The 26,445-nt window shown below is 35.9% G+C and overlaps 2 protein-coding genes and 1 pseudogene across 2 annotated transcripts in view; 1 reads left to right on the plus strand and 2 right to left on the minus strand.

The window, feature by feature from the left end:
- The window catches only part of LOC136808480 (uncharacterized), a 209,915-nt gene extending 196,969 nt beyond the window's left edge, over positions 1-12,946 (plus strand). Inside the window, exons 2-6 of the mRNA XM_067065010.1 lie at positions 1,673-1,865; positions 2,555-2,953; positions 3,961-4,557; positions 6,186-7,594; positions 8,239-12,946. Coding sequence (XP_066921111.1) covers positions 1,781-1,865; positions 2,555-2,953; positions 3,961-4,557; positions 6,186-7,594; positions 8,239-11,352 — 5,604 coding nt within the window. The 5' untranslated portion in view covers positions 1,673-1,780 and the 3' untranslated portion in view covers positions 11,353-12,946. The remainder of the gene's footprint in view (positions 1-1,672; positions 1,866-2,554; positions 2,954-3,960; positions 4,558-6,185; positions 7,595-8,238) is intronic.
- A 59-nt stretch (positions 12,947-13,005) lies between these two features.
- Positions 13,006-17,363, minus strand: LOC136808483 (uncharacterized). The gene is made up of 5 exons (XM_067065015.1): positions 16,969-17,363; positions 16,419-16,542; positions 16,003-16,032; positions 15,235-15,366; positions 13,006-13,999 (listed from the first exon to the last, which is right to left on the minus strand). The coding sequence occupies exons 1-5, from the start codon at positions 17,344-17,346 to the stop codon at positions 13,473-13,475; spliced, it is 1,191 nt and encodes a 396-aa protein (XP_066921116.1). The 5' UTR covers positions 17,347-17,363; the 3' UTR covers positions 13,006-13,472.
- A 5,816-nt stretch (positions 17,364-23,179) lies between these two features.
- Positions 23,180-25,903, minus strand: LOC136808497 (uncharacterized; annotated as a pseudogene).
- Between the last annotated feature and the right edge of the window lie 542 nt (positions 25,904-26,445).

The following is a 26,445-nucleotide window of genomic DNA, read 5'->3' on the forward strand; positions in this document are numbered from 1 at the left end:
CATCTGGACATACGGAGATAATTTATCTCGACATACAGAGATAATTTATCTCAACATAACGAGATCATTTATCTCAATATAACGAGATAATTTATCCCAACATAACGAGATAATTTATCTCAACATAACGAGATAATTTATCTCAACATAACGAGACGAGATAATTTATCTCAACATAACGAGATAATTTATCTCAACATAACGAGATAATTTATATCAAGATAACAAGATAATTTATCTCAACATAACGAGATAATTTATATCAAGATAACAAGATAACTTATATCATAATTTAAGTCACTTTAACGTGATAACAATCCTCCGCTATCGAGATAACACTCCTCCACTATCGAGATACTCAGTCTTTGACTCAAACGCAGGAGAGAGTAGGCTCCGGTTTTGAATCCCCTCCGAGGGAGCGTTATCTCTTTATGTTGACATAATATCTATTATATTATTTATCATAATATTTATCATAATATTAATCATAATATTATCATAATATTTGCATAATTTTTATCTCGTTATGTTAATATAAGATTTATCAAATTAATAAAAGCCCTCGTTGTGTTGATATAATTATATATTCGTTCATCTTGTTAAATCGAAATATTACCTTATATTATAATATAATAATGATTTTGTATCTTGTATATTAGCCTCCGTCTCGGAAGAGGACTGGGCCCGAATTTGCGGACATTTTCACAGTTTCACTTTCGTTTTCGGCTACTTTAATGGGATAAACTTTTGCGAGGATTAAAAGTTGCGTTTTTTTGCAATGATTCCCTCAGCTTGCGCTGCGATTTTTCACAACGTTCCTAATGGAAGTGTGCAATTATGAACACCAACTATGACGACAAATTTTCGCAAACAGAAGCAAAATTAGGCTGAATCTGGCATATTTGAACAAAGTAGCATTTCTTCCAAAAATGATTGTGAATAATCGCTAGGTAGGAAATTAAAATGCTAGGGTGAAAAGTTTCCTTTTGGGTTATTCTTCAAAATGCACATTATTTTGGGACCCCGGTCCAGGCCCTGCGATGCCGGTTTTGGTCCATAGGCTAGGGCTGCGAAATTATGCAGCGATAAAGCTGCAGAATTTCACAACGTTGCGGAATATCACAACGCAAAAAATGCGAAATTTCGCAAAGTTGCGGATCTATGCAATTTGCCGAACTGAACTTGAAAACAAACTGCATCTTTCCAGCAGAAACTCATGTTTCAACCTGCTACATAACATTGGTCAGTCGGATCTGCTACTAACATGTAATAGTTTTATTATAACCGAGCTTGAGAATCCGTAGGCAGCACTTGTAACATGTATTATGTGTATAATTATGTCAGTCGACTTGAATCATGATACATTACTCACATTTCACTGGATGCATTTTCGCTGTGAATTTATCCGCAGAATTCGCTGACCGCGTTTCGAGACGGAGGCTAATTGATATAAATTGTCTCATTATGTCGACATAAAAAGGTTAGCTTATTAACATAATATGACGATATCAATTATCTTTATCGTGTTCTATTGACATAAATATTATCTCGTTATGTCGATATAAATTACATGTTATATGTTATGTTAACATGTTATTACCCCCGATTAAATGCTGTTTATAGCATGTCATATATGGGCCACGGTATTTATCTCACGTGTATTTTTATTTAGAAATTAATTATAAAAAAATTTGGAAAAAGTGATAAAAAAAATATTCCTTACAAGAATGGATTGTTCTTGAATTCGATTTTATGATAAATCTATTGGGCAAAGACAACAATGGATGTGAAGACTGTTTCATTACTGGTGTTGGTAATTGTGGAATGTACAGTAACCACCAATGGGCATTTTGCTGACCGAAGAGGTAACATTACTGAAACCAATGAGCCGCAATCCTAGACAGCCTTATATCGCTTACCCAAGATGAAATATGAAATATTATGAAACAAAGGAACTAAACTAGTGAAGATAAAAATCAAAGTCTGTAAAAATACAAGTCTTGTATCGAAAGCTCACTTTTTCATCTTCTCTTTCATCTTCGATTCATTTTTAAAAAGACAAAAAGTAATGCAGAACATTGTGCTTTTGAATATCTTTCCAACAATGGTGCTAAATTGAAGAGTTCTTCAAAAGTTATAGCCAAGAGAAAAAGACTTCAACTTTCTTCTTTTGACTGGAAAATCTAAAATCCCACATTTTTTTTATTTTATTACAACTCCATATTTAATAGAGAACCTTTTTAGTATGCAACCTTTCAATTTTGTGCATATTTTAGGAGAGTTAGTTTATCTTTTTCAAAGTATAATTGTTGTTTCTGATTTCGGAGTGCAATTTTTAAACATTGAATTTCGAATGAGGATGAAAAATCAATTTCCCAGTTTGGCTGAAAATTCCCACCGGGGAAGAAATCTTCGCCAAATTTTCCAGTGAGGTTGGGGTCCCAGTGGGTCTGTGACATAGGGTGTTATAGATGTAACGAAAGTTGTCATTTTTGTCAAAGTTATTCCGTTTCCCATTTTTTCATCATAATACAAATTATTCGTTTCATTAAAGGCAATGATGTCGCACCAACAAAACGAAATACAGTGCAGTTTCGTGACAGCGCTGGTAAAACAATCGCAACTCTCAAAGATCCACGAAATCCAAATGATGCCAATGTTACATTATCCAAGAATGATGATATGAAACGATATATTGATGAGCTGCAGCGTATAGGACTGGTTAGAGGTCGAATATCAAAAGCCCCAGTTATTGGTCGAACCAATAATATTAAGCGGGAGAATCACGTGACAAAACACGTGGCTAAGAAAGATGATATTGAAGCGTTGATCAAGAAACTGAAAAAGCATTCTTCGGTTGAAAAAGCAAAGCATAAACATAAAGATTTCAAAGCCACTCGCTATCCACATCTTTATCAACATATTGATACAAAACAACCGCCTTTGAAATCAAGTGAGTTGGAAAAATCTTTTTAAAAATTTTGCCTATGAGTTAGTTCATCTAATGTTTCCAGCTCACCCTAATATAGAGACTTATACCCATGCGTAATTTATCGTTCTTTAAACCGCTAGTTGTTAAATAACGTAAAAGAACAAAAAGTAATGAGTATGTAGGGATGGTAGTCGGTGAAATAAGTCGTTCTTTGATAGTTAGGATTAGGGTTAGGGTTTGTCGTTCTTTTTGTTGCTTTTTAATAGTTATTTGTCGTTCTTTTTAGATGGTCTGGAAACGTTAGATGAACAGCCTCCTATAAAGTACTGCAACCCTTCTCCTCCTTGAGAGCCCCCGAGAAAAATAATGAGTAGGATTACCAGAATAATGAGTATGAGTACCTGAACACTATTAAAAGACTATTGGCAGAACTGACATCAGGGACTCATCATCAGTGGGAAAATATCACCAATACAGAGGGAGTCTAAACGGATTGTCTGCTATCCATAGAACTTTAAATAACGTTGTGCTGACACACACATGGGATAGAGATATCACCCACTTATCTCCGAGCACATTAGATTTTCCTTTTGTTCAAATGGAATTTCTTACAATTTTAATTTTTTCCTGCATTGAAGATGGTTTTCTGTTGAAGAGACCCCCAAGTGGTTTGCGTGATGTCGTGATAGGGATTTTTTTCTAGCGTGACTACGTGATTTGAAATTTTTCTTTTCGTGATTGCGTGACCAGAGGTCGAAACGTGATACCGATTTGGAAAGTTGTTGAGCCGCTATGAACTGTTCAAAGGGATGCGTGGTTATCCAAATTTCTTACTGATTTGGTGATCGTAATTAAAGACAAAAAAACTCACGATGTCGTGATTTACCGCGGGGGGAGCCTCGTTGAAGACTGAAAAGTCTAAGAAATAAATTATAAAAAATGAACAGAGGGGGCTTCAGTTGTCAATTTCTTGACCCAAGGTGTATAAAATAATTTACCTGCTCAATTTTATCTTGTTTAATTTTCAGTGAGACAGCAGGCAAAAGCTATCACGCATTTACAAGAGCACAAAATAATCTTACCCATCGAACCAATTGAAGACCAAAGCTTCAGTATCAATGCAATCAATGATGAAGAGCTCGGAAAAATTCCAATGGATTGGAAAAAGATTTTAAAGGTTGATGATCTTGCTGACTTAGTGAACTTCGAGGATCTTCCGAAAGATGAACCGTGTCATATAAGCGATAAAGCGGAACCGAGTAACCACAACGGTCGGGTTAAGTATGAAAAATCGGATTGGCATCGGGATCATAAGAGGAGCAGGATGAACAAAAACAGTTTGAAACGAGATGGCCCCTTTGTCGACCATTCGAGTTTAAGTGGTTCAAATTCAAACAAATTTAGCTCTAAAAGAAACGCCAAAGATCAACGAAACCATAACCGTTACAACAAAAATTGCCGGCATCCGAAAACAAAACGTGGTATTGATGATGCGAAATATACTCTTGAAGATATGCTCCGATTCTATAAAACCGTGAGCCGATTAAGGAGTCAAAGTGAAAGAAAGGAATTTATGAAGAATATCAAACGATCGAATATCTGGCAAATTTCTTCATTGAAAAATGGTATGCGATTATAAATTTGAAACAAACAGAACTTATGACTTTGATACTGACAAATAACTGACGAAAAGCTACGTGAACTTGATACTGACAGATGACTGATTTTAACCGCATGCTAGATGAAAGTTTAAAAAACGCCTAGGCCAGCTTGTTAAAGACATAAGCCAGCTCGCAGAATAAAATAAAATCATGGGTCATGGGTAACTCTACGCTCTGATAACGACTTTTTATTGTTTTAGAATATTTCATGTTTTTGTATCTTAACCAATAGGGAGCCACTAAGGAAGCGTGATCAGTCCTGATTACCCTCATTGGTTCACTCAAAATGGTCTACGCCTTATTTTGTAAGAACATCTAACTCATTTTTGAAGACTTTACATGTTCTTAACTTTTTTTGATTTTTTGTAGCCATAAAATGTTCATAGTTTCATAATTTTGTGAGTATTATTCAGAAATTTCCTAAGAAATTGGGTTTTAGGGCCCATAAAGCCCTAGTTATCTTAACCTTTTTTTCTACATTTTTTCTATCGAACCCCTATGTTGCTATTATGTTTTCTCTCGTAAAGAACATTTATGACTCGGACAGAGACGATCATATAACTAACATGTGGTTACAACTGAGAATTGGTTGGTACTAAACATCAAAACAACGCCATATATGTTTACCATTAGAGTAACACATTCAAAAATATTCCGATCGGAGATTTTTGGCTGGCGGGGGTCGAGAAACTGCCTCCAGGGTCTATAAAAAGCTCAGTGTCTATTTCACGTGTCCATATCACGTTGGATGAACTTTTTCAGCCTTACGCCACAGCTTAGGAGCCCGAGGGGTACTAAGGCAAATGGAGGGTACGGTATGTGCCGCCCTTAAGGATAGCTTTCAAAGTTCCAAAGAGTTCCAAAGTCCCGCTAAGGGTCGGAAAAATCGGAAAATCAAATTTCAGTCCCATTAAGGGCCGGAGAAATTGGAAAATTTCAACTTTTTACCGCCGGAAAGATCTTTGGTCAAAATTGGTCAAATTTGTCCTAATAAGGGTCGTAAAATTCACAACATTTTCCTTTTTTTCCCAGTTTTTTCTCCTTTTTTGTCCCGGGTCCAAGGGTCGAAAGTCGGGCGGCATCCCCCCCCCCCGGTAAGCTCGCAACCCTAACCCCCTGGGCTTAGGAGCTAGATAGCTACTATGGAATTAAACGGAGGTCTATCCCATAGATTTATTACTATGTTGTTCGGAAGTTTAGATAACTTATCAAATGTAATAACGGCACTGGATAGACTTTTTTGTAATATTTACAGGTTTTATGTTAACTTTACTCGACGAAAAAGCTTTCCTTTTTTTTAATGACAGAAAATTCTTGGTTCATTTACCAAAGACGGACGAACAAATACAAACATACAGAATTCCATCCTCATTTGGAAGATTAAACCAAGCCCTCATCGACCTGGTCTATGAAAGTTATATACTTTCTTTTATAAAATGACCAAGAAAAGGATAAAATCTACTCTGATAAAATTTGTTTAATACATAATATTTCTGCTCTTAAGAAATCTCATTTTTTAAGTTGACTGAAGAAGAACTGAATCAAAGGATGTAAAAACAAATCTGAAATCAACATGATACCTTCCTTTTTAGGTAAGGACCAACTGTCAACATTTTTACCAGAACCAAGAGCAACATCTTATCTTAAAAGTCGTGACAACAAAAAATCATATTCAGAACCTGGCCAAGAGAAAACTAGTAGGTTATCAACGAAAAATAAACCAACGAGAAGATCTGGGTCATCGAGACAAACAATGCGGTCCGGGGAAGTGAGACAAAAAGATAAGCAAGCCAAAGGGTTGGTTTATAGGATTCGAGTTCGAGGTGGTATACCTCCAACGAGTTATTCAAGAAAAAATGAAATTCTGAGTTTCAATAAATTGATGCCAAATGACTGGACCAAGAACTATCGTCAGGAAAAAAGGATTTATAAAGGTTCTTGGAGATCTGGAAAAGATTCAGCTGAGAGGACCTTGAATAAAAAATTTGATGTGCTTTCGATGGCACAAAATGAAGATCAAAAAGATGATAATTCTTCTGGTGATACTGGTGACCAATCGAGCGGAGAATCTGGAGATGATAGTGATGACAACATTGATGAGATATCTTCATCTGATTCAAATGGTTCTAGTGGTGATGTACAGTTTGCAACAAAACGTCAATCAAAGATTAAAATTTGGAATAGAACAGATATTAAGAATAGAAACTTGGTTGCAAATTTTTCTTATTTGAAAAAGCAGGATGAGGAGGATGCTGATTCTGTTGCTGAAACTGAAGGTTCTGGCGATTCAACAATGCATCAAAACTTCATCACATCTTTCTATCCAGCCAAACCCTTATTAAAAAGCTGGATTAGGGAGGAGATGGGGCAAGTAAAAGATGAAAGTGCAGCTAAAAAGTCTATTGTTGATTCTAGTTCTGGTCTAGAAGAAACTGGTCATACAAGATCTCTAGGTTCAGAATCGATTTCAATGGATCAGGAGCAATCTGAAGACCATGAAGATGAATCAAGGCAAACACTAGGTCGTAATTTAATTGAAAATGATATTGACCAATTAAGGAATAGAACATTCGATGAGGATTCTTCAAAAGATTCACAACCAAACAGTAAAGTTATTGGTGAGGTGACCAGTATTTCTCGAATGCCACATATTATGAGTCGATTTGAAACCACAGCTAAGAAGCAAATGTTAACTAAAATGACCACAAAACCAAAGATGGAATCACATGATGGTAATATTTTCATGAAAAATAATAAAACAATCACAACTAGATCTCCAGTAATTCGAGCAAATCAAAATAAGTTAATCGATGACTCTTCGACAAGAGAGGTTCCACAGACAATGGTGAATATATCAACTGGTGCTTTGGTGAACCGGTCATTACCAGAGATTTCTGCTGATGATGAGTTTGTTACGGTTAGAGACGTAGCACCCAGTTTCCCCTTCATTGATGGTAATGGTGGATCTAACATGAGAAAGAAGGAATCCACTAATCAAAAGGTAGATGCTTTTTGTACTACAATCTGGGTCAAATTATATTAGGACTTTTGATTAATTCCTCGTTTTTAAAAATTTGAAGTTTGGACGAGAAAATTCTAATATTTCTAATTTAAGAGGGGTTTATAGAATTCAGGACTTTTATTCAGTCTTATTTGACCATTTTGGAGCTTTGGATCTTGAAATCATAAGTCTAATGATGAGATTACCCAGTTCAGATCTACCTTTCTTTCTAACCCGGAAGAATATCTCCGTTTGGTGTAGTGGCAGGGAATGATGGTGGAGTTTTGGCTTATTTGTCTAAACATCACCTCGAAAGCCTAGCAAAATTCACCAATCCATTCATTCATTCATCCATTAATACACCCCTGCCTCGCAGCCCCGGTGGAACTTTTTTCCTCAGTGGGGATAAAACTCCCTATTGAAATCCTAACGGGGATAGAAATACCATTGTTCCAAGGTTAAAAAACCCAGATGGTGGGGTTGAAATCAAAGTCGATTTCCCAGTAAGCTGAAATTCAAGGGTATTTTCCCACCGGGGAGGAAATTTTTGCTTAATTTTCCAGTGAGGATGGGTCCCAACGGGTCTGTGACACAGGGGTGTATTAATCCAAGTGGAACGAACACATATATTTCTTTTGTTTTAGGAAGAGAATACTGGAAATCTATCACGTAAGATACATCAAACCGCACAACATCCACAAAAGAAATCTACAGGCATATCTTTAGAACCTTCAGACTCTGATTTGAGAAACACCATCATGGACAAAGCTGATATGGTCTTACAAAAGTTGAATAAGCTTGAGAATGTCACAACACTTTCTCCATCAGAAAAAGATCTTTTTCAAAGCGACAATCCAAGTGATATTACAGATGTAAATATGGAATCAGAGGCTGAAAAGTTTGGAGATTTGCTTTTAACATCTTATTCAAAGGGCAATGAAATGAAAACCTCAAAGGCTGGATCGAATAGTGATGAACCTGAGCTTTCAAAACCAGAAAATTCAAACTCGACCAAACAAATATTAAAACCTTCATCTAGAACAGAAGATTTGTTGCAATTTAACCCAAGAACGAATGCACAAAACGTACCAAAGTCAGGAGAATCACCTCTTGATTCAGAGGAATCAAAGGACGTCGAATCTAAGCTTTCCAAATCTGAAACATTAACATTTCATTCAACCAATAACGAGGAGCCGTCCAATGTGTCGAGCTTACAACGTACTAACTCAACAATTGATAAATCTAATTCTTACAATACAGGAAACGCCATTTTGTCACCTCTACCCAATGATGAACAATCTCATGTAATCAATATTTCCAAAACAGAAGAACATAACCACACGCTTGACAAAGATTTAATGAAATTCGAAAATTCTACTAAATCAACAAGAACTGAATTGAAAGACAATAGTCCGAACAATACAACACCACCTACCAAGCTCTCTATTGACAATAAGAAAATGTCAATGGATTCAAGAACAACAACAGCTAAACACCACATCAAAATCAATGTTAATCTAAACCAACCTACACAAGAAGATGACGAAATAGCTCTTGAGCAAGAAGTGGCCAAACAGTTATATAAAGATTCAATGAAATTCTACCATCCATCTAAAAAATCATACACAACTGAATCAAAAGTCGTTAACCGGGAGATTAGGTTAGATAATTTGGAGCCATCAAACTCACCAGCAAACACCAGACAAGTGGATAACTTAGTGACCGAAGCTACCAAGAATATTCTAAAGAAACTTTCAGGAGATAGCTCACAAAAAATAGAAGTTGAGAAAATCTTAACCGAATTTGCAAAAGAGCTGAAACCTGGTGATAAAAATGACCTACACCTTAGAAATACAACAAACCATGAAGAACCTCAAAGCACCAGAACTAAATCCTTCAATAATAAAGTCCCATTGATATCAATTTCAATGCTGAAAAAGCCACAGCCATTAAATGAAACCACAAAAGCTGAACGCAAAGATACTCTTTTCAATCCCCAACCAAGTACATATTTCTTCAAACCGAAACTCTACGAATCCATGACTGGCTCACAAAGATGTGGTTCATGCAGTGATTGTCCTCCATGCGATGGCTCCAAAGACAGGATGGCTGAAGACTTAGCAGATTTGGCAAAAATGCAGCTTAAACAACAACAAGGACAACAAGAGATGGCTTTACAGCAACAAATTCAACAGCAAATGCAGCTTCAAGCACAACAACAGCAGCAACAACAACAACAACAGCAACAGCAACAGCAACAAGCAGCATATCAGCAACAACCAAGCTACGACCCATACCAAGCTGCAACAGGAATGGTTCCACCTCCGATGCCTGTCCAAAGTCAAGGAGCTGCAGTAGGAATGGCTCCACCTCCGATGCCTGCCCAAAGTCAAGGATGGCAGCAGCCTCCCCCATCTTCACCTGTTTCCCTTGGTATGCAGCCTCCCCCTGGCCCACCACCACCACCACCGCCGGCTCAACTTCCAGGTATTCAAGCATCCCCAACCCAGCCTGACTACTCATCTTTACTCACCCAACTGAAATCAATGTTCCGAAAACGTAAAAGACGAAAACAAACATGCTCTCCAACACCTCCCTCATGTAAGTGTGACCAGTACCCTTGCTCTTGTAACCAACCTATGTGTCAATGTGGAGAACAATGTAATTGCCAGCAACAACCATGCTACTGTAACTGTAACGATCCGAATGCCAACATACAAATGGGTATGGAAATGTTTCCAGTCACAAGTTACAGTCCTGATCAATCATGTATGTGCCCTAACAATCAACCCTGCATGTGTAGCTCTTATGGCAGTGCTCTGACCCCATTCGGAGGTGGTATGCCTACCACCAACCAGATGAGTGGAGTATCGATGAACCCTATGGCTGGGATGGTTCCCACTACAGGCAACATAGGTTGTGTCCCCCCTTTCTGTAATAATATAAATGGGAACCAAAATCCTTTACAATGTAACTGCAATGAAGCTTGTCAAGATAAAAATCCTGCAGACCCATGCTTGCATCCTTGTAAATGTAGGAAACGTCCACCAGGTTATCCATTAGTTCCTCCTCAAGCTCCTCAAGTAATTCGAGTCCCACAACCCGTAATTATTAGAGAGCAAGCTCCACCCTTACCACAAGTGCCCCAACCTCCCCCTCCACCACCACCCCCAATAATCATACGGGAGCCAGCTCCTGCTCAAGCCCCTGCCACACCTCCACAAGCCCCACCTATCATCATGCAATCACCACCCGCTCTTGTCTCTCCCATTCTAAGAGACAACTCTCCCACTCCGATCCCACCGATCATCATCAAGAAGAAGAAGAAGAAAAAGCATAGAAAGAAAGCGGTGCGGATTGCTCAGCAAAGTCCAACTGCTCCTCCTCCATCCTCTCCTATTATTCTAGCAGCACCACCACCCCAACCTCCGCCACCACCACCCCCACCACCACCACAGATCCAACCGATTATCATTCAGACACCACCGTCCCCACCTCCTCCTCCACCTCCACCTCCACCACCTCCACCGCCACCTATAATTCTTCAGGCTCCTCCACCTCCACCTCCACCTCCACCTCCACCTCCACCTCCACCTCCACCTCCACCTCCACCTCCACCTCCACCTCCACCTCCACCTCCACCTCCACCTCCACCTCCACCTCCACCTCCACCTCCTCCTCCTCCTCCTCCAGCTCCCCCTCCACCACCTCCTCCTCCAGTTATACTGCCACCACCTCCTCCCCCTCCCCCACCCTAGTTTACCACCTCCACCAATCTCAGCTTCCCAGCCTCTCCCAACTGAAGCACCAGTCATAAACACAACAAGCACAACAATCCCACCACCTGTCATTGCTGCCACCTTACCCCCTCCTCCACCAGCACCACTCCCTCCGATACTTCCACCTCAGTCACCGCCAGCCCCTCCAGCAGCACCTCCTCCCGGATTTCAACCTCCACCTTTACCTCCCCTTCCTCTACCTCAACTTCCTCCCCCTCTCCCTCCAGCCCTTCCTCCACCTCTTCCCCTACCTCAATCTCCCTCTCTACTGGCATCAGCAGCTGCTGCTCAACTCATGAAAATGAAACGCAAGCGGAGGAGAAGTAGAAGGAAGCGTAAACCCCGCATAAGAGTCCTTCAGCCTTTTGCTGGAGCTGACCGAAACGACGGTGCAACAAATAATGATTTAGCTCAAGATATCCAGTTACCACAAACACAACGGGACCAAGTGTCCTCAGACGAAGACACCAACTCCGTGGAAGGAGTCAAAGGGATTATTCAGAAAATCACACACAAAGCTCTAGTAGTAGGAGCTAACCTAACAGATGGTTTTGAGGAAAAATTAACTAATGTCCTAGCTGAAGCTATTGCTAAAGGTCATGAAAAGCATTTAAACGTTAATGATAACACGAGAAAATACAATATTATGCATCCAGCTGAAAAATTACACCAGATACATTTGGATCCAACAATTCACGCTTTTGTTAAAGCTAATTCGGTTCGTAGATCAAAAGACGATACCATTGGAAACACCGCTAAAGTTCAGATTTTGGTAGATAGAGGTTTTATACAAGAAAAACTGAAAATTAACAATAACATTTCTAATGCTAAAAGAGATCTTGTAAGTGTGGCTGCAAAGAAACTGGCGACACCTAAAAAAGCTTCTTTGAGAAAACGGCTGAAATTCCAGAGGATGAAAAGCTCACATAAGCATCATCCTACAAAATCTATAAAAGTACATCATAGGATATCTACCCATAATAGGTCAAAGATTTCTAATCCAGATTTATACAGAAAGAAATCTAAGAAGCATCAGGCTAGAAATCAAGGCAAAAAACAGAAGCTCAAAAGACATTCAATTCCAAAACAAAGACATTCTACTATGCCGAGTCTATCGGCAGGCACACGTGGTACAATTAATGATCGGAGTATTCCTACTCTTGGTTACAGTTCTAAACGGGACAAACAGATTGAAAGACTGTTCGCTAAAGATCTTGATAAGTGGTACGTAGAAAAACGGAGGAGGCAGATATGGTCCAGGAAAGAATAGATAAATTTTACAAACGTGACTGAAGAGGATCCATTTATCCGGCGATAGATTTTTTCATTAATTATTTTCAGAAAAGGGACTGTCTCATTTCCGAACCATTACCGAGGTGATTAAATCCATTGAGTCTTCAACTGTTTTTTATAGAAATTACCATAGCAATTTTTTGAATACGAGGTAACGTAATTTGTGAAAAGGTCTATCGCTCTCGTTCTATTGTTCCATGTCTTGCGATAATTTTGATATTTTTATGATGAAACAATTTTGTATAGTTTAGTGTAAAAAAATGTTGAAGTATTATTTAAATTTCATTTTCAATATTGGAAGACTTCATTCCGTCTTCAAGTCGTGCATATTTTAAAAATCTATGAAATCGTCATAAATGATCGTTCTTTAATAAGTTTACTTGTTGTGCTAAAATATTAAATGTTAAATAAACTAATAAAATTACACTAAAATTAAATAAATAAAGCCTGAGATATGCTGGAAGAAGATGGTCTTAGTTTTCTTACGGGCACAGTATAAACTTCTGAAGGCCATTGAAAATTAACCACCTGAGGAAAATAGTTCTCCCGCAGAAATTCTACAACAAGAATTTTGTTGTCCACTAGAAAGTCAAAAACTAAATTTTCCTGATACAGCACTCATTCACTTTATAAACACTATCACGCAACTTTGTTGTCATTCCTAGTCCTTTTAGACGAGCGCAGTTCTTACAATTTGAGCATATTAGTCAGATTTTTTTGCTTTCACCTATCTCTTCAGAGCTTCCGTGTGGTGGGCAGAAAATAATCACGATCTGATCTCAAGTTAAAAAAAGGTTAACAAATTTTTACTCAAATGAAAATTCAAAGTATCCACCAGCACTCCCAAAACACTCTTTAGTATGATTTGTGAAACTCAATCTGCGGGTATCGTTCAATACTATCACATCTTTAAATGTGCGTTGTTCAGCTTGAGAATCTTGTAGCCCTGGGCTCGACCAATCCCCGTTAACAGCAAATGCTGATGATATGGTATCTTCAGGATTCGAATCTGACATTTTGATACCTGTATTGTAGCCTCTGCGGTTGGCAAAATATTCGATCGGATTTCGCTGTCTCCAGGAGCTTTTCAAATGCGTCGTTCCCAGGGTCGTTCCGATGTTTGTTCCCGGGATTGCATATATGGATTGTTGTACACATTTGAAATAGATGTTATCAATGTCTATTTGCTTTAGTATCGCATCAAAGAATAAAGAATTTGCCCTAAAATTTATGTCGCCGGTTATTAGATCGAGTCCGTCCGCGAAATCTGTAGATGTTAAATCTCGGACACCATTTTTTGACGTGTTTAGTGATGTAATAATGGTCCTGAAACCTGGAAGTTGAAATTTACGGAACATTAATAGTTTTTTGATAATAGGTTTTCCTGGAAGACTTCCTTTAGTAGAACTGAAACCCTTTCAAAGCAGCTTTTTAAAAAGTGTCTTTCGCCTCGATCAGATTTTAAAATAAGAGAATATGTTCTCATTACCTTAAGGGCTCTGACCATAGTCGAAAAATTGATTTAAAGCTATGTTTTAGGTTCTTTAACACTTTTAACAAAGAATTGTCTTTATAAATTGCTTTTTAATCAAACCCCTTAAGAGTAATTAAGAACTTAATTGCAAAAATGACGTTTTGAACTTTAAAAAGACGTTAATAATATGTTGCATCACCTTCTTTTATAAAAAGTGCTAAGTTTTAATGGGTAGTTAACCTTTTTGTTTCAAACTTTTTTCAAACTGTCCGCAAAGAATTGGACTATTATGAATTTTGCGGAAAATTTTTCTAAAAAGATGTGTCAAAAGTTATGACTGTTTTTTAAGCAAAATCCAGATGAAAAATTGATGAAAAACCACTATTTTGAAGATTTCGAGACAAAGAAGCACTTACAAAAATTTTCCGCAAAAATTTTTATTGTTCGGTAAAAGATACACCATCTACTGCGAAAATTTTTTCAAAATGTTTTTTCTTCGCCGAAACCAAGCTCTTCAAAGTTGAAATACTCTTCTTCGCAAAAGTCTTCGGTTTCTTCTTCATTAAATTTTTTCAATGCAATTTTTGAATTTTCAGATTTAGGAATAGTTTGTATAACAGAAAATGTATAACATGCCATAGTTTTGTTGGTTACATCAGTCAGAAAACACATTTTAAACACGGAAATTATGAAAAATTCACTATGGTCAGAGCCCTTAAGGGAAGAAATTTTGGCGGATGGCTGAAAAAGTTTTAATGTGGTGGATCAGGGAAAAAACTAATTTTGGTGGATTTCAGACAAATCCGCCAAATCCATCAAATTTTCTTCCCGCCAAAATTTCGTTATTTCATGTACCTTATCGGGGAAAAAGATTTTGGGGAAAAGTGACGAAAACTTTGAGAGGTGACGAAATTTCTCCCCGACTAAATAAAACTCCGATATTTTTAATTAATAATTTACTGCTGTTAATAAATATCCAAAAAGGACCCAATAAAACACGTCTACCGAAATTGAAACGAATTCCTATGAAAAATTGTAAAATGAGAAAATGAATTTCACGGCAGGGCGGGACATACTAAAATATTGACTATTACCTGAGCACAATATTTTAATTGTTCTTTGATCGTTCCACGGATGCAAAACGAACGGTCTCAATCCTTCATAATCAGGGATGTTGTAATGTAACTTTATGTGTCTACATGTCGAATTGTGACCAGCCTTGACCTCTGTTATGAAAAATAAATACGTTCGGCTTTTAATACCATACAGTAGTCCGTATAAAAAACCCTGGTCTGGAAGCTTATTGTTTTAACTTTTTTTTATCTTTTTCCTATGCTAATATCAAAAGAAAAAAATCGATTTGCTCAGTTTTTGATCACGTTACCAAGTACTCCTCTTGGGATTGGTTTAAGATTTAATCACATGATCAAAAAGTGAGCAAAACAAACTAATTTCTCAACGTAAGTTCAAGTAAGAAACAATGGAGAAAAAAAAGCCTTCCAGAACGGGTTTTTTTATACGGACTATGTTAATACAATTTACCTGATTTTATTTTCATGTTATTTGCTCTACAACTTAAATTTGATTACTTTATTCGTATTAATGAATTCGAACCAATTGCATAAAAATTTCGAGTAAAGGCGTGATTTTAAGGAAATTTAAAGATTTTATTTTTACATAAATAATGTTCCCGTCTCATATCAGACACATATTTCATATTAGGACAGTGTCTGTCTATTGTTATATTATGCTGATATAAGCAAAAAAATGTTCTCCTTCTTTTCCCCTTTTTGACCAATCAATAATAAATAAATAATTCTACCTTCGAGGTTTTTGAAACTTGTAAGCTATTTTGTACTTACCTTTTGATATATAACTCGGTGACGGTGGCCCTGAAGGAAAACGATATACGATAAATTATTGTAAATGTCAATTTCGTTTGACTAAAACCGCCATCAAATCTTAAAACTGTAAGATTTTGTATAAATTATATTTTTTTTAAAATGTTTAACTCTTTTAACTTTTTCTCTTTAAGGGTTTTTAGTCTTTACACGTTTTTTTATAAGAACAAACCATATAAGAACATTAACGCTTTGATGGCCAAAATGTTAAGAACAAATTAAAAACATTTTAAAACTTTGGGTACTCTAAAACACCCGATTTCCTAGAAAACGCACATAATTACCCACAAAACGGTGAAAATAAGAGCATATTAAGAAAATTTTCAGGCTTAAATCTAAAAAAGTTAACAACATCCGAAGAAAAAAAAAACGTGTACCTGTTTCATTGCAATGTTTTCCAGTGTATGGTGCGAAACATCTTTCACACGTGTATGTTTCAGTCGTGAAGTCTGGTACGCATTGACTGCCGTGCTCGCATAGAAGATGTGTATTGCACGGATTCTATGAAGAATTGAAAAAACAAATTGACGATATAGGCTTAACGTGAAAACTCAGATTTGACCTCTGAGAATTCCCCACAATGCTTTGTGCGGACAAAATTTCAAAGCATTGTGGGAAACTCTCGGAGGTCAAATCTGAGTTTTCACGTTAAGCCGATATCGTCTATTGACCTTTTGCAGTAAAAAAAATCGAAAAAATTTATCATAATATACGTTTTCTTATAAGAACATCTAAAGTTTTTTTGTCTAAAGTTTTCCTATTTTTGCCATTTTCTAAGTATTTTTGTGTGACTTTCTATTCGAAATTTCTTGTTGTATAGTTCGAGAAGCCTTAGTTCTTAACTCGTGCCTAATATTTTTGCCATTGAGGCATTTTGTTCTTATATAGTTTGTTCTTATTAAAAAAAGTGTGAACAAATTTTCTTACCACTTTCTCATAGAGCTCAAACGTCCGATCAGTTGTAAATTGGTCTTCAAATATATTTTGTATTGCCCCGTAAATACGATCACATCTATAACATGTTTGTGTGCTTCCACTATACATCCAAGTCAAGCAATTATGGGCCACCATACACATCTCAGCACATAAGAGACGGTCGTATCCTTGATCACGTTTTTTGTAACATTGAGTCATGAAATAATTTAGATGGGGACTTTTTCGAACAAAAATTTCATATTGGACTGTGATTTGACTGCTGTTTGCTGTTCCGTTGGAAATTCTGATTTCTTTAAATTTACGCCATTGCATTTGTTGTGTTGAAATGAATGGAATGAATGTCAAGGTGACGAATAAAGAGAAATCCATATTTTTTTAAATATAATCGACCTAGGAATAGAAAATACGTTTACTAAAAAACCTCCGTAGTTTAGCGAGCACCTCACCAAAAACCGGAATTTTTTATTCCGTTTCTTGGTGAGTTTTTTCAAGTGTATTGACGCAAATTCGATATTTTTGCTACTGCAGGAGTAGACGATGTTATCGTCCGTTACAGTGATAATAAAGGCGGGAAAAATGGCGGTATGGCGTTATGGCGGTATACGGAAAAAAATCGGCGGGAGAGTTTCAAAGAAGACTGTTAAGACTGTTAGCACCACCGCCACTGTTTACTCCGCCCCGAAAATTTTTCCACCCTGGGCGGTATTCCCTCTTCCAAATTATTCCCTTTTACAGTGACCTAAGTCTAGACGATAGGATCGTCTACTGCAGGAGCTCCGAAAGTTAAAAGTGATGTCAAAAGATCGAATGTCTGGAGCCCGAAAACCGAAAACCTGGGCTCCAAAGTCGCAAAGTGGAATAGACGTTAACTGCGTAGAGAAAACGCGGGTGACGTCTAGTATAGGCTACCCGTAGCTCAAAGGTAGAGCATTTGGCCACTCCCCGTGTCCGGTTCATATCAAAGAATACCTACTCAGAACCAAAATGGTCACCTTCGACTGCAATCGTAGATTTATTTTCTTAATTAAAATAACCCTGACTAACTAAAAATGTGTCTTTTGGGAGAAAAGAATTGAGATAAAGATTAGCCGGGGAAAATTATGTCGCAAAAAGATTCGGATTTGGTCATATCCTGTGATAGACAAATTAAAGTCATCTCCCTTAAAAATTTTAGTTACTCATTCCCTCCCCAAAAAGGTAACACCTGATTACGTGCACCCAGCCATCACAGTATTCATTATATTCATAAAGTAATGTTTACTACAGAAACACCGTGAAAGTGGCAAATTTAAAACCATTTTTCCTTAGTTCAAAATCTCTTAAATTTACCACTACTGGCAACAGTCGTGTTCCCTAGAGAGCATTACGTCATGAATATCAAAACAGTCTGTTTCGGTAAGTGTTAGTAAAAAACATAGCTTACATAGGTACCGTACGTCTTAAACTAGTAGCGAGCTTATGTATTTACACTTTTGAGGACGATACCCAGCTGGCACACAACGTTGTTTCGACGTTTATCTAACGTCCACAACGTCCATATAACGTTAGATGAACGTTGAAACAACGTTGTGTGCCAGCTTGGTAGAGCGACTGAAACGACTTGGAATAGAGCGCAGTTCTGGCCGGCAAAATCGAGGACTGTAAAAGTGCTGATTTACCATCGTCCTCAGTTGGTCAGGATCTAGTCAAATTAGAACCTCGCCGTCCCGTCGCAGAAAAACATACATACATACACCCGGTAGTAGCGTAACGGCACGGGATAACTGCAGATCAATTTATTTGGGGTGCTATTTGTTCCTTGACAAGGGATGCTAAAATGCATCTCGGATCGCTCATTGAGATTCTTAGATTTAGTTTTAGCCAGATGAGATGGAGTTTTTATAAGATACTTTAATAATTGGTCATTTGAACTAATGAAAATGACGCGTTCTTTTGAAAAAGTAACAAAATTGTTTCTTTAATGGTTAACGACCAATCAAATCAAATAAGATCTTGTAAAAATTCCATCTCGTCGTAATTATTAGTTGTTAATATTTACTTCCCCTAGTAGTTGGGGCAACACAATCCTTAAAATTTTCCGGTTTGCATTCCTTAGTCTTAGACAATCAACCAAATTACGGCTCTCGAGCAGGCAACGAGATTTTAACTTCACTATTTCGAGAGGCGAAAATATTTTTAAAAATCACCATGTTATAGAGAAATTAATCAAGTTATGACTGGCACAGTATGATTGCAACTGATAAACTTTATAAACGAGATAAAACAAGCAATTTAATATGAAATATAAACTACTTGAAATAACTTTACTAATTTACGCAGTTATTCGAAAAATATTTAAAATTCGAGCTCGACTCAATATTCAACAATTCGAATTTCAAATTTCGAAAACATCAAACAAATTCTGAATTGAGCCATGTCACATGTCTGTGATATTTTTTGTTAAAGATTAAACACTGCGGTAGTCTTTTTAACTCGAACCTCTAAACAAAACCTCATAAACCTTATTCTACAACTCGAAATTTCTTTAACTCCAACAAATTTGCGTGTTTGAGTTATCGAGACTCCGCAACAGTACGATGAAGCACATGGTCCAATTAAAGTCTGTTCACGATAAGTGTGCACTCTTTTTTCTTTTACCTATAACTTTTGAAGGAATTCTTCAATCTTTATAAATTTGGTATCGTTGGAGAGATATTTGTGAGTGGAACAATTTGAAATAAAAAAGTCTTTAAAAAAATTCTAAAAACGAAGATGAAAATGAAGAAGAAAAAAAGGAAGATCTTGTAGAAAGGTGCTATAACTATCATTTTCACTGAAGTGAGTTCTTGATTATCGAACATTATCACTGTGAAAAAATTTCTCAAAAATAATCATTCAGTCAAAAGATATCAAGCAAAGTTATAAGCTGATTGACGTCTAAAAACGCTGTTTTCTGCTGTTTTTTGCTGTTTTTTGGGGTCAACCACTTATTAACTTTGTATCATAACTTTATATTGAATAATTAGTGAAATTTCTTCACAGTGATGACCTCCTAAGATCAAAGAATCTCTCCAGTGAAAATGAAAGTTATAGCACTTTTCTACAAGATCTTCATTTTTTTCTTCTTCATTTTCATCTTCGTTTTTAGAATTTTTTTAAAGATTTTTTTATTTCAAATTGTTCCACTCACTAACATCTTTCCAATGATACCAAATTTATAAAAATTGAAGAATTCCTTCAAAAGTTATAGGTAAATGAAAAAAGAGTGCACACTTATCGTGAATAGACTTTAGTATCTTATCAATGAGATATAGGAAAATTTAAAAATTTCTAACTAAAGCTTCTAACTCATTAACTTTGTATCATAACTTTATATTGAATAAATATTTTATAGTGAAATTTCTTCACAGTGATGATCTTCTAAGATCAAAAAATCTCTCCAGTGAAAATGAAAGTTATAGCACTTCTCTACAAGATATTCATTTTCATATTCGTTTTTAGAATATTTCTAAAGACTTTTTTATTTCAAATTGTTCCACTCACAAATATCTCTCCAACGATACCAAATTTATAAAGATTGAAGAATTCCTTCAAAAGTAATAGATAAAAGAAAAAAGAGTGCACACTTATCGTGAACAGACATTAGTCTTTTCGCTATATCTCATTGTATCGTTTTTCGTTCCCTTGTACAAGATGAAATGTTATCGGTTTCCCTTGAACAACGATCAAAATAAATTCATAATTTACCAAACTTTTGGCAAAAATATCTTTATCAATACATGAAAAAAACGTTTCTGTATTGATTAATCGATTGCTGGAAATAGACTGTTTGAATAAATCGAATAAATCTGAAAGAAACCTGCCAAGAACCTGAAGGACAGTTTATTTGGCGTTACTATGGATACCCTAAAGACCTGTGATTGCGGTATATCTTTCAAGTACCAAGTACCGCTATTGCGGTATACATAGAGGCTTTTTTTGATGCAGGTTTCTTTTTGGGGAATCAGACGTGACTGTTTCGTGTGTGTCAAAAATAAAATGAAATTATCAATTAAGAAAAAAGGTCTGTCCCGAGATTGCGGGATTATCACAAATGCGGGAGAACCTAGACTGTCACAGACAAAATCCATAGGAGGTGTTTTTGATTCATGTCTTAAAAAATTAATTAATATTTCGCGGTTTTCATAGAATTCTAAATGTAGGTTTATTCAAACAAGAAATACAAATTCAAATATGAAATACTATTTTCTATTCATTCTAGAGAAAGCGATTCCCTGTTTTGTTGTTAGATTAGGCTCGATTTTTTATATTATTGCGGACCTTATCATCGATTATGCACATAAAAGCAGAACACGTCCATTAAACGTACCAATACTCGTCTTTTTTATAAGAACGAACTATATAAGAACACAAGGCTTCGATGGCCAAAATATTAAGAACAAGTTAAGAACATTTAAAGGCTATTTTATGGACTCTAAAATGTCCGATTTCTTAGGAAAATACACATAAATCCCATAAATACTCTAAATATGGCGAAATTGAGAACATTTTAAGAACATTTTTAGGCTCAAAACACAAAAAGTTATGAACATTTTGGCATGTTATACATTTAAGAATCTTAAGGAAAAATTTGATGAAGAAGAAAATGAAGACCTTCACAACTTTGAAGAGCTCATTCTCGGCGAAGAAAAAATGTTTTGAAAATACTTTTGCGGTAGATGGTGTATCTTTCACCGAAGTAAAAAAAAGTTTTCGGAAAATTTTTGTAAGGACTAATTTGTCTCAAAATCTTGAAACACAGTGCCTTTTGACTAATTTTTCATCTTAATTCTATAATTGTTTTAATAGAAAAATAGACTAATCATGTCAGAGGGCGGGAACATAAAGGTGTTTTCTAGAATAGGAGCTGCGTAGGCGAACTATCAAAAGTTGCTGCTTTCAGCCCTTGCCCGACAAAATTTCTTCCTACGCTTACCTAACTCCTACGCTCATTTTTGATGCATCAAAAATTGTAAAATATGTAAGATTGTTTCATACAGGTCAATAGACCTGAGAAATACCGTACACTTCTATAAATTGAAAAATTAAAATTAAAATCAAAAGAACTAATTTAGAAATTTTTTTCCCGAAAAATTTAAAACAGTTCAATTCTTTGCGAACAGTTCGGAAAAAAATAAAAAACAAAATGAATAAGGTCAATCGCTCATTAAAACCAAGCCCTTTTTGTATGTTCAAACACCAAAATCTATTTTTTGACTATGGTCAGAGCCTTTAAGGCTAAAACTGTTCTTAAGTAACCAAAAACTTTGAATCAAATGTCAAGGGGGAGGAAATTGTTCGAGTTGAGGATAAATTTAAGTTATAGTTAAGCTTTTCAAATAAGCTAAACTCCCTTTTATTTGGATTTTACATTTTATCATTTCATATATAGCTATTACAGTTTAGGTGGTAATAGGGTAAGTGAAAACAAAAATAATTGCACATTTTATTCAGTTCCCATTTTCAAGGATCAAGTATTTACACAGTCAAATTTTCAAACCGTTCGAGTTAAAAAAACTTTCCAGTAAGAGGTTCGAGTTATAGAGACTATACGTTCGAGTTATATTATGGCTATGTTCTACCTTATATTGTATACCATATATTGACTTTAAAAACTGTTCGAGTTATAGAGGTTCGAGTTATAGAGACTACACGTTCGAGTTATATTATGGCTATGTTCGACCTTATATCCCGCCTCATTTAAGTTTCTTGCAATTTGATTGGTCTAAAGACGCCAAGTGGAGGTAGGATAAATCCTGTATCGCCCCCTTGTATATAAGGTAATTGACGTTAATTAATCTAAGAAAAGATATTTTGAAGGGAAAACAAAACTATTTGAGTTATAGAGGTTCGAGTTATAGAGAATATACTTTATAGTTTTGGGTTATGTTCTATCCGTGAAATAATATACAAGCTTATATTCTTGGTTAAGTTTACACTGTGGGGGGGGGGTTAGATGAACTCGGAGCCACTTTCAAAGTACATTTTAACATCAACGCACCACTGTCTCACAGCCCCGGTGGAACTGCACAGTGGGAATGACAATTTCTATCGAAATCCCAATTGGTATAGAAATTCTATTGTTCTCAGGTCAAAAATCTATTGGGATGGTTTTGTACTGCAATTTGTTCTATTAAATTTCAAGTGAGAATGAAAAAAGTCAATTTTCAAGTGGAGCTGAAATAGTAAAGTGTTTTTCCGACCCGTGGACTAAATTTTAGGCAATCTTTCTAGTGTGTGGGCGGTAGTCCGACCTAAACTGTGATACAGGGGTGCATTAACATTGCCTTTTAAACCGTTCCAAGTCTGGAATAAATCTTTTCTCCAAATAAATTTTCATTAATGATTTTGTCAATTTAAATGGGTGAGAAAATGTCAAATCTGTTGAATGGCTATATAAAAACGCCTTGCCGCTATAATAGTCTTGTGAATATCCGAAAACATCGACGTAATAATTTCCATTTAAATCTATGAAATTTTCTTTTAGATCTAGATAATAAAGTATTGTTGGTACTGCAGCCTCTAGAAATACTTTGTGGTTATTGTACATCTCAGCCACCGTTTTAAATGCCTGTGATTTGCTTGCGGGGATGTAGAAAACATCTGATCGACCTGTCACGCAAGATATATTCGAGTTGTCAAAATCGACATTTGTTTTGAAAATATGTAGAAGTCTTTGGAGGATTGATACGTTTGAATTCTGCAATATCTCTGAAGCATCCATTCTCTTTGATTCAAGTTTTTCATTGTCCAGATTCTCAATTGAGTCAAAAATTGTTCCTGTTTGATTTACACAAAATGAATCATTAACCTTTTTATGGTGGCCTACAAGTGTCTCTATCTTCCCAAAAACATCTTCACACATTTTACCTGTTCTTTCTCCAGGGCCATTCTTTTCCTTTATGATGTTGTCCGAAGCGATGGACATTAGTCTCCGAAATCCGTTTTCCGATCCAGATTTTATCGGAATCGTTATTCAAATTCCAGAAATTTAATAACACATCATCGTTTGTGTAAAAGTAGCCTAGAAAACCAGTCCCAAACTTCTCGATAGATTTTATGAGACATGCGTAGCCTTGAAAGCCGTTATTTTCTTGGACAACGAGTAAAACGTCCGAGTACTTTTTATCCTTTTTGTAACCACAAAATATAACTTTCTTGAAAATGTGTTCATAAAGTTTCAATAGGAAAGGAATGTTTTGGTAAAATGGAAAATTGAAATTAACTGCGAGTAACATATTTGATAGAGTATCTTTATAAGTACAGGGAGACTTTTTAGCATTATTTATGGAAAAATTCGGATCTATTTTATTAAAGCCTTTAATATTCATTCTTGATGATGTAGTTGGTAAAAACTTTTTTTGATTCTGTGAGTTCCTTTTTTGTTTTGGTGAATGGATTCCAACGATTTCCCTCATTGGTGGAATATCATTAGGATTTATGATTTCGATTGGTTGATTGTTGATTTTCCCGCCCTTTTTCTGAGTTGTTATTGGCTGTTCATTGGATGGTTTAACTTGATCCTGAAACTTGATTGGTTGTTCAACCTTTTGGAGAAGTTTCTTCATTTTGTACGTGCCTGAAAAATAACAAAATATTTTTATATTTTCAAAGCTTTTGTCCATCATTCTTAGATTCTTCTCCTAGAAGTTAAATAACCACTTCTTTTTCATTATGGATGTATCTATTTTTTTTATAGAAATCGTCCTGTAATGTTTAGTGCCATCCAAACGTAAAGGCTGGTCTCCACTTTCGCGCGACATGAGCGAAAACTTTTTGACGTTTTTGGGCCTATTTGTCTCACTTACTATAAATGCTGTAGATGCTATCTGCTAAAAATGCTATGAAATTCCATGAAAACTTTGAAAATGATAGCGAATATTGCAAGTTTTGTTGTCTGCCATCTTGATTATCCCTGGTTGTACTTTAAATTCTAAAAAGTAACTTTCAATCAATTGTTTATTCACGGTTGTGTGGCCATTATCCCGCCATTATGAAAATAACTGCTATTTTGATTTCAGATATAGACCCGTGCGTGGAGCAAGCTACGGTTTCTTCACTTCTCTAATTTTATTGGTTTAAAATCGGCAATCAGGCTAAGAAAACATCATCCAGTCTGCTTTTAGATGCAATTTTTACTGTGAAGAAATTGCAATCTTTGCTTTGCTTGCAAAAGGTTGAGGTTTTTACTAATTTTGCTGATAAGAGTTTGCAAGTTTTTTTACAAAAAGTGCTAAAGTTCTGGACAGAAAAAATTGAAATGAGTGCACTTGTAGTAAATATAGCAAAAATAGTGATGAAACACTTTGTAAGGTCATTGGTCGGTTGAAAAATGAAGCAATTACATTGGTCGAAATTGACGTAACGGATGAAAAAAGTAAAACTGCCTTCAAATTTTTTTTGTTCGTGCAAAACTTTTTTATGACGTAATTTATTTTTTTTCAGGCAAAAAAGGTTAAGAAAAAAGCTGTCGCCCATTTCGCACGAAAGTGGAGACCGGCTTTAAACTTGAACATTGGTGAAGGATGATCTGAAATAAAAAAGGCAAAAATGCTCTACAAAAAAGGCATTCTATCCCCCATTAGAAATCTACATTTAAAGTCACTAGCTCTTTCATTATTCTGACTGTGTTTTTGGAGCTGTAAAAAAATAATAGAATTCATAATCCCATCCTAAAAAATCTTTCTTTAACAAAATAGTATACTATAAAAGAATTTGGCTGATTTAGGGCTCGAGTCTGAGCCAACTTGGTTGCTCAATTTATTGAGAAAAAAATGAAAATATTTACCTGTGAATTTGAAAGCCTGCTGTGCGAAAAAGATGAATATCAATATCCACATTGAAAACCATATTTTCTGTTTCATATTACTTCAGTAAGTTCTAAAAGTATTGTGTTTAACTATACACCTTTTCGACCACAGTCGCGATTTAATTATCCCCCTAAACTCGATCCAATCCTTTTTTTACGCCTTTTTCTATTGTCTACAGGTGCAAAAAAAAAAGGACTGGAACGTTTTTAGAGTGGTAAAATGGACAAAAAAATGCCTGTGCAGCAATTGGCGGCTACGGTCGAAAAGGTGTATTGCTATGAATAGAAAGAGCTGTGTGTATCGAAAAAATCCAAATCATATGGAAGTTATTTCGAATATTTATTTATGTATACAAACAAATCTTTATGCAGTTCACTGCTGCTAATTCGAGCACAGCGAATCTTATTTATTTGAATTATAAAAAGTTTGGGAAATATTTTAAGAGAATTTCTCCTTGACGGGGACTAAACAAGTTCGAATTATAGTAAGATTCGAATGAAAGAATTTCGAATAAGCAAGAGTCAACTGTAAGAGCATAAGGCTTGATTAGCCAAATTATTATGAAGAACAAGTGTTTAAAACACAACTTTTATAGTTTTCCTTACCCTTACTACATAAAAAAGATACGCAAATTAAGTTT

The sequence above is a fragment of the Clytia hemisphaerica genome, unplaced genomic scaffold (assembly GCF_902728285.1).
Source record: "Clytia hemisphaerica strain Z4C2 unplaced genomic scaffold, Clytia hemisphaerica genome assembly, whole genome shotgun sequence".
NCBI classification, from domain to species: Eukaryota; Metazoa; Cnidaria; class Hydrozoa; order Leptothecata; family Clytiidae; genus Clytia; species Clytia hemisphaerica.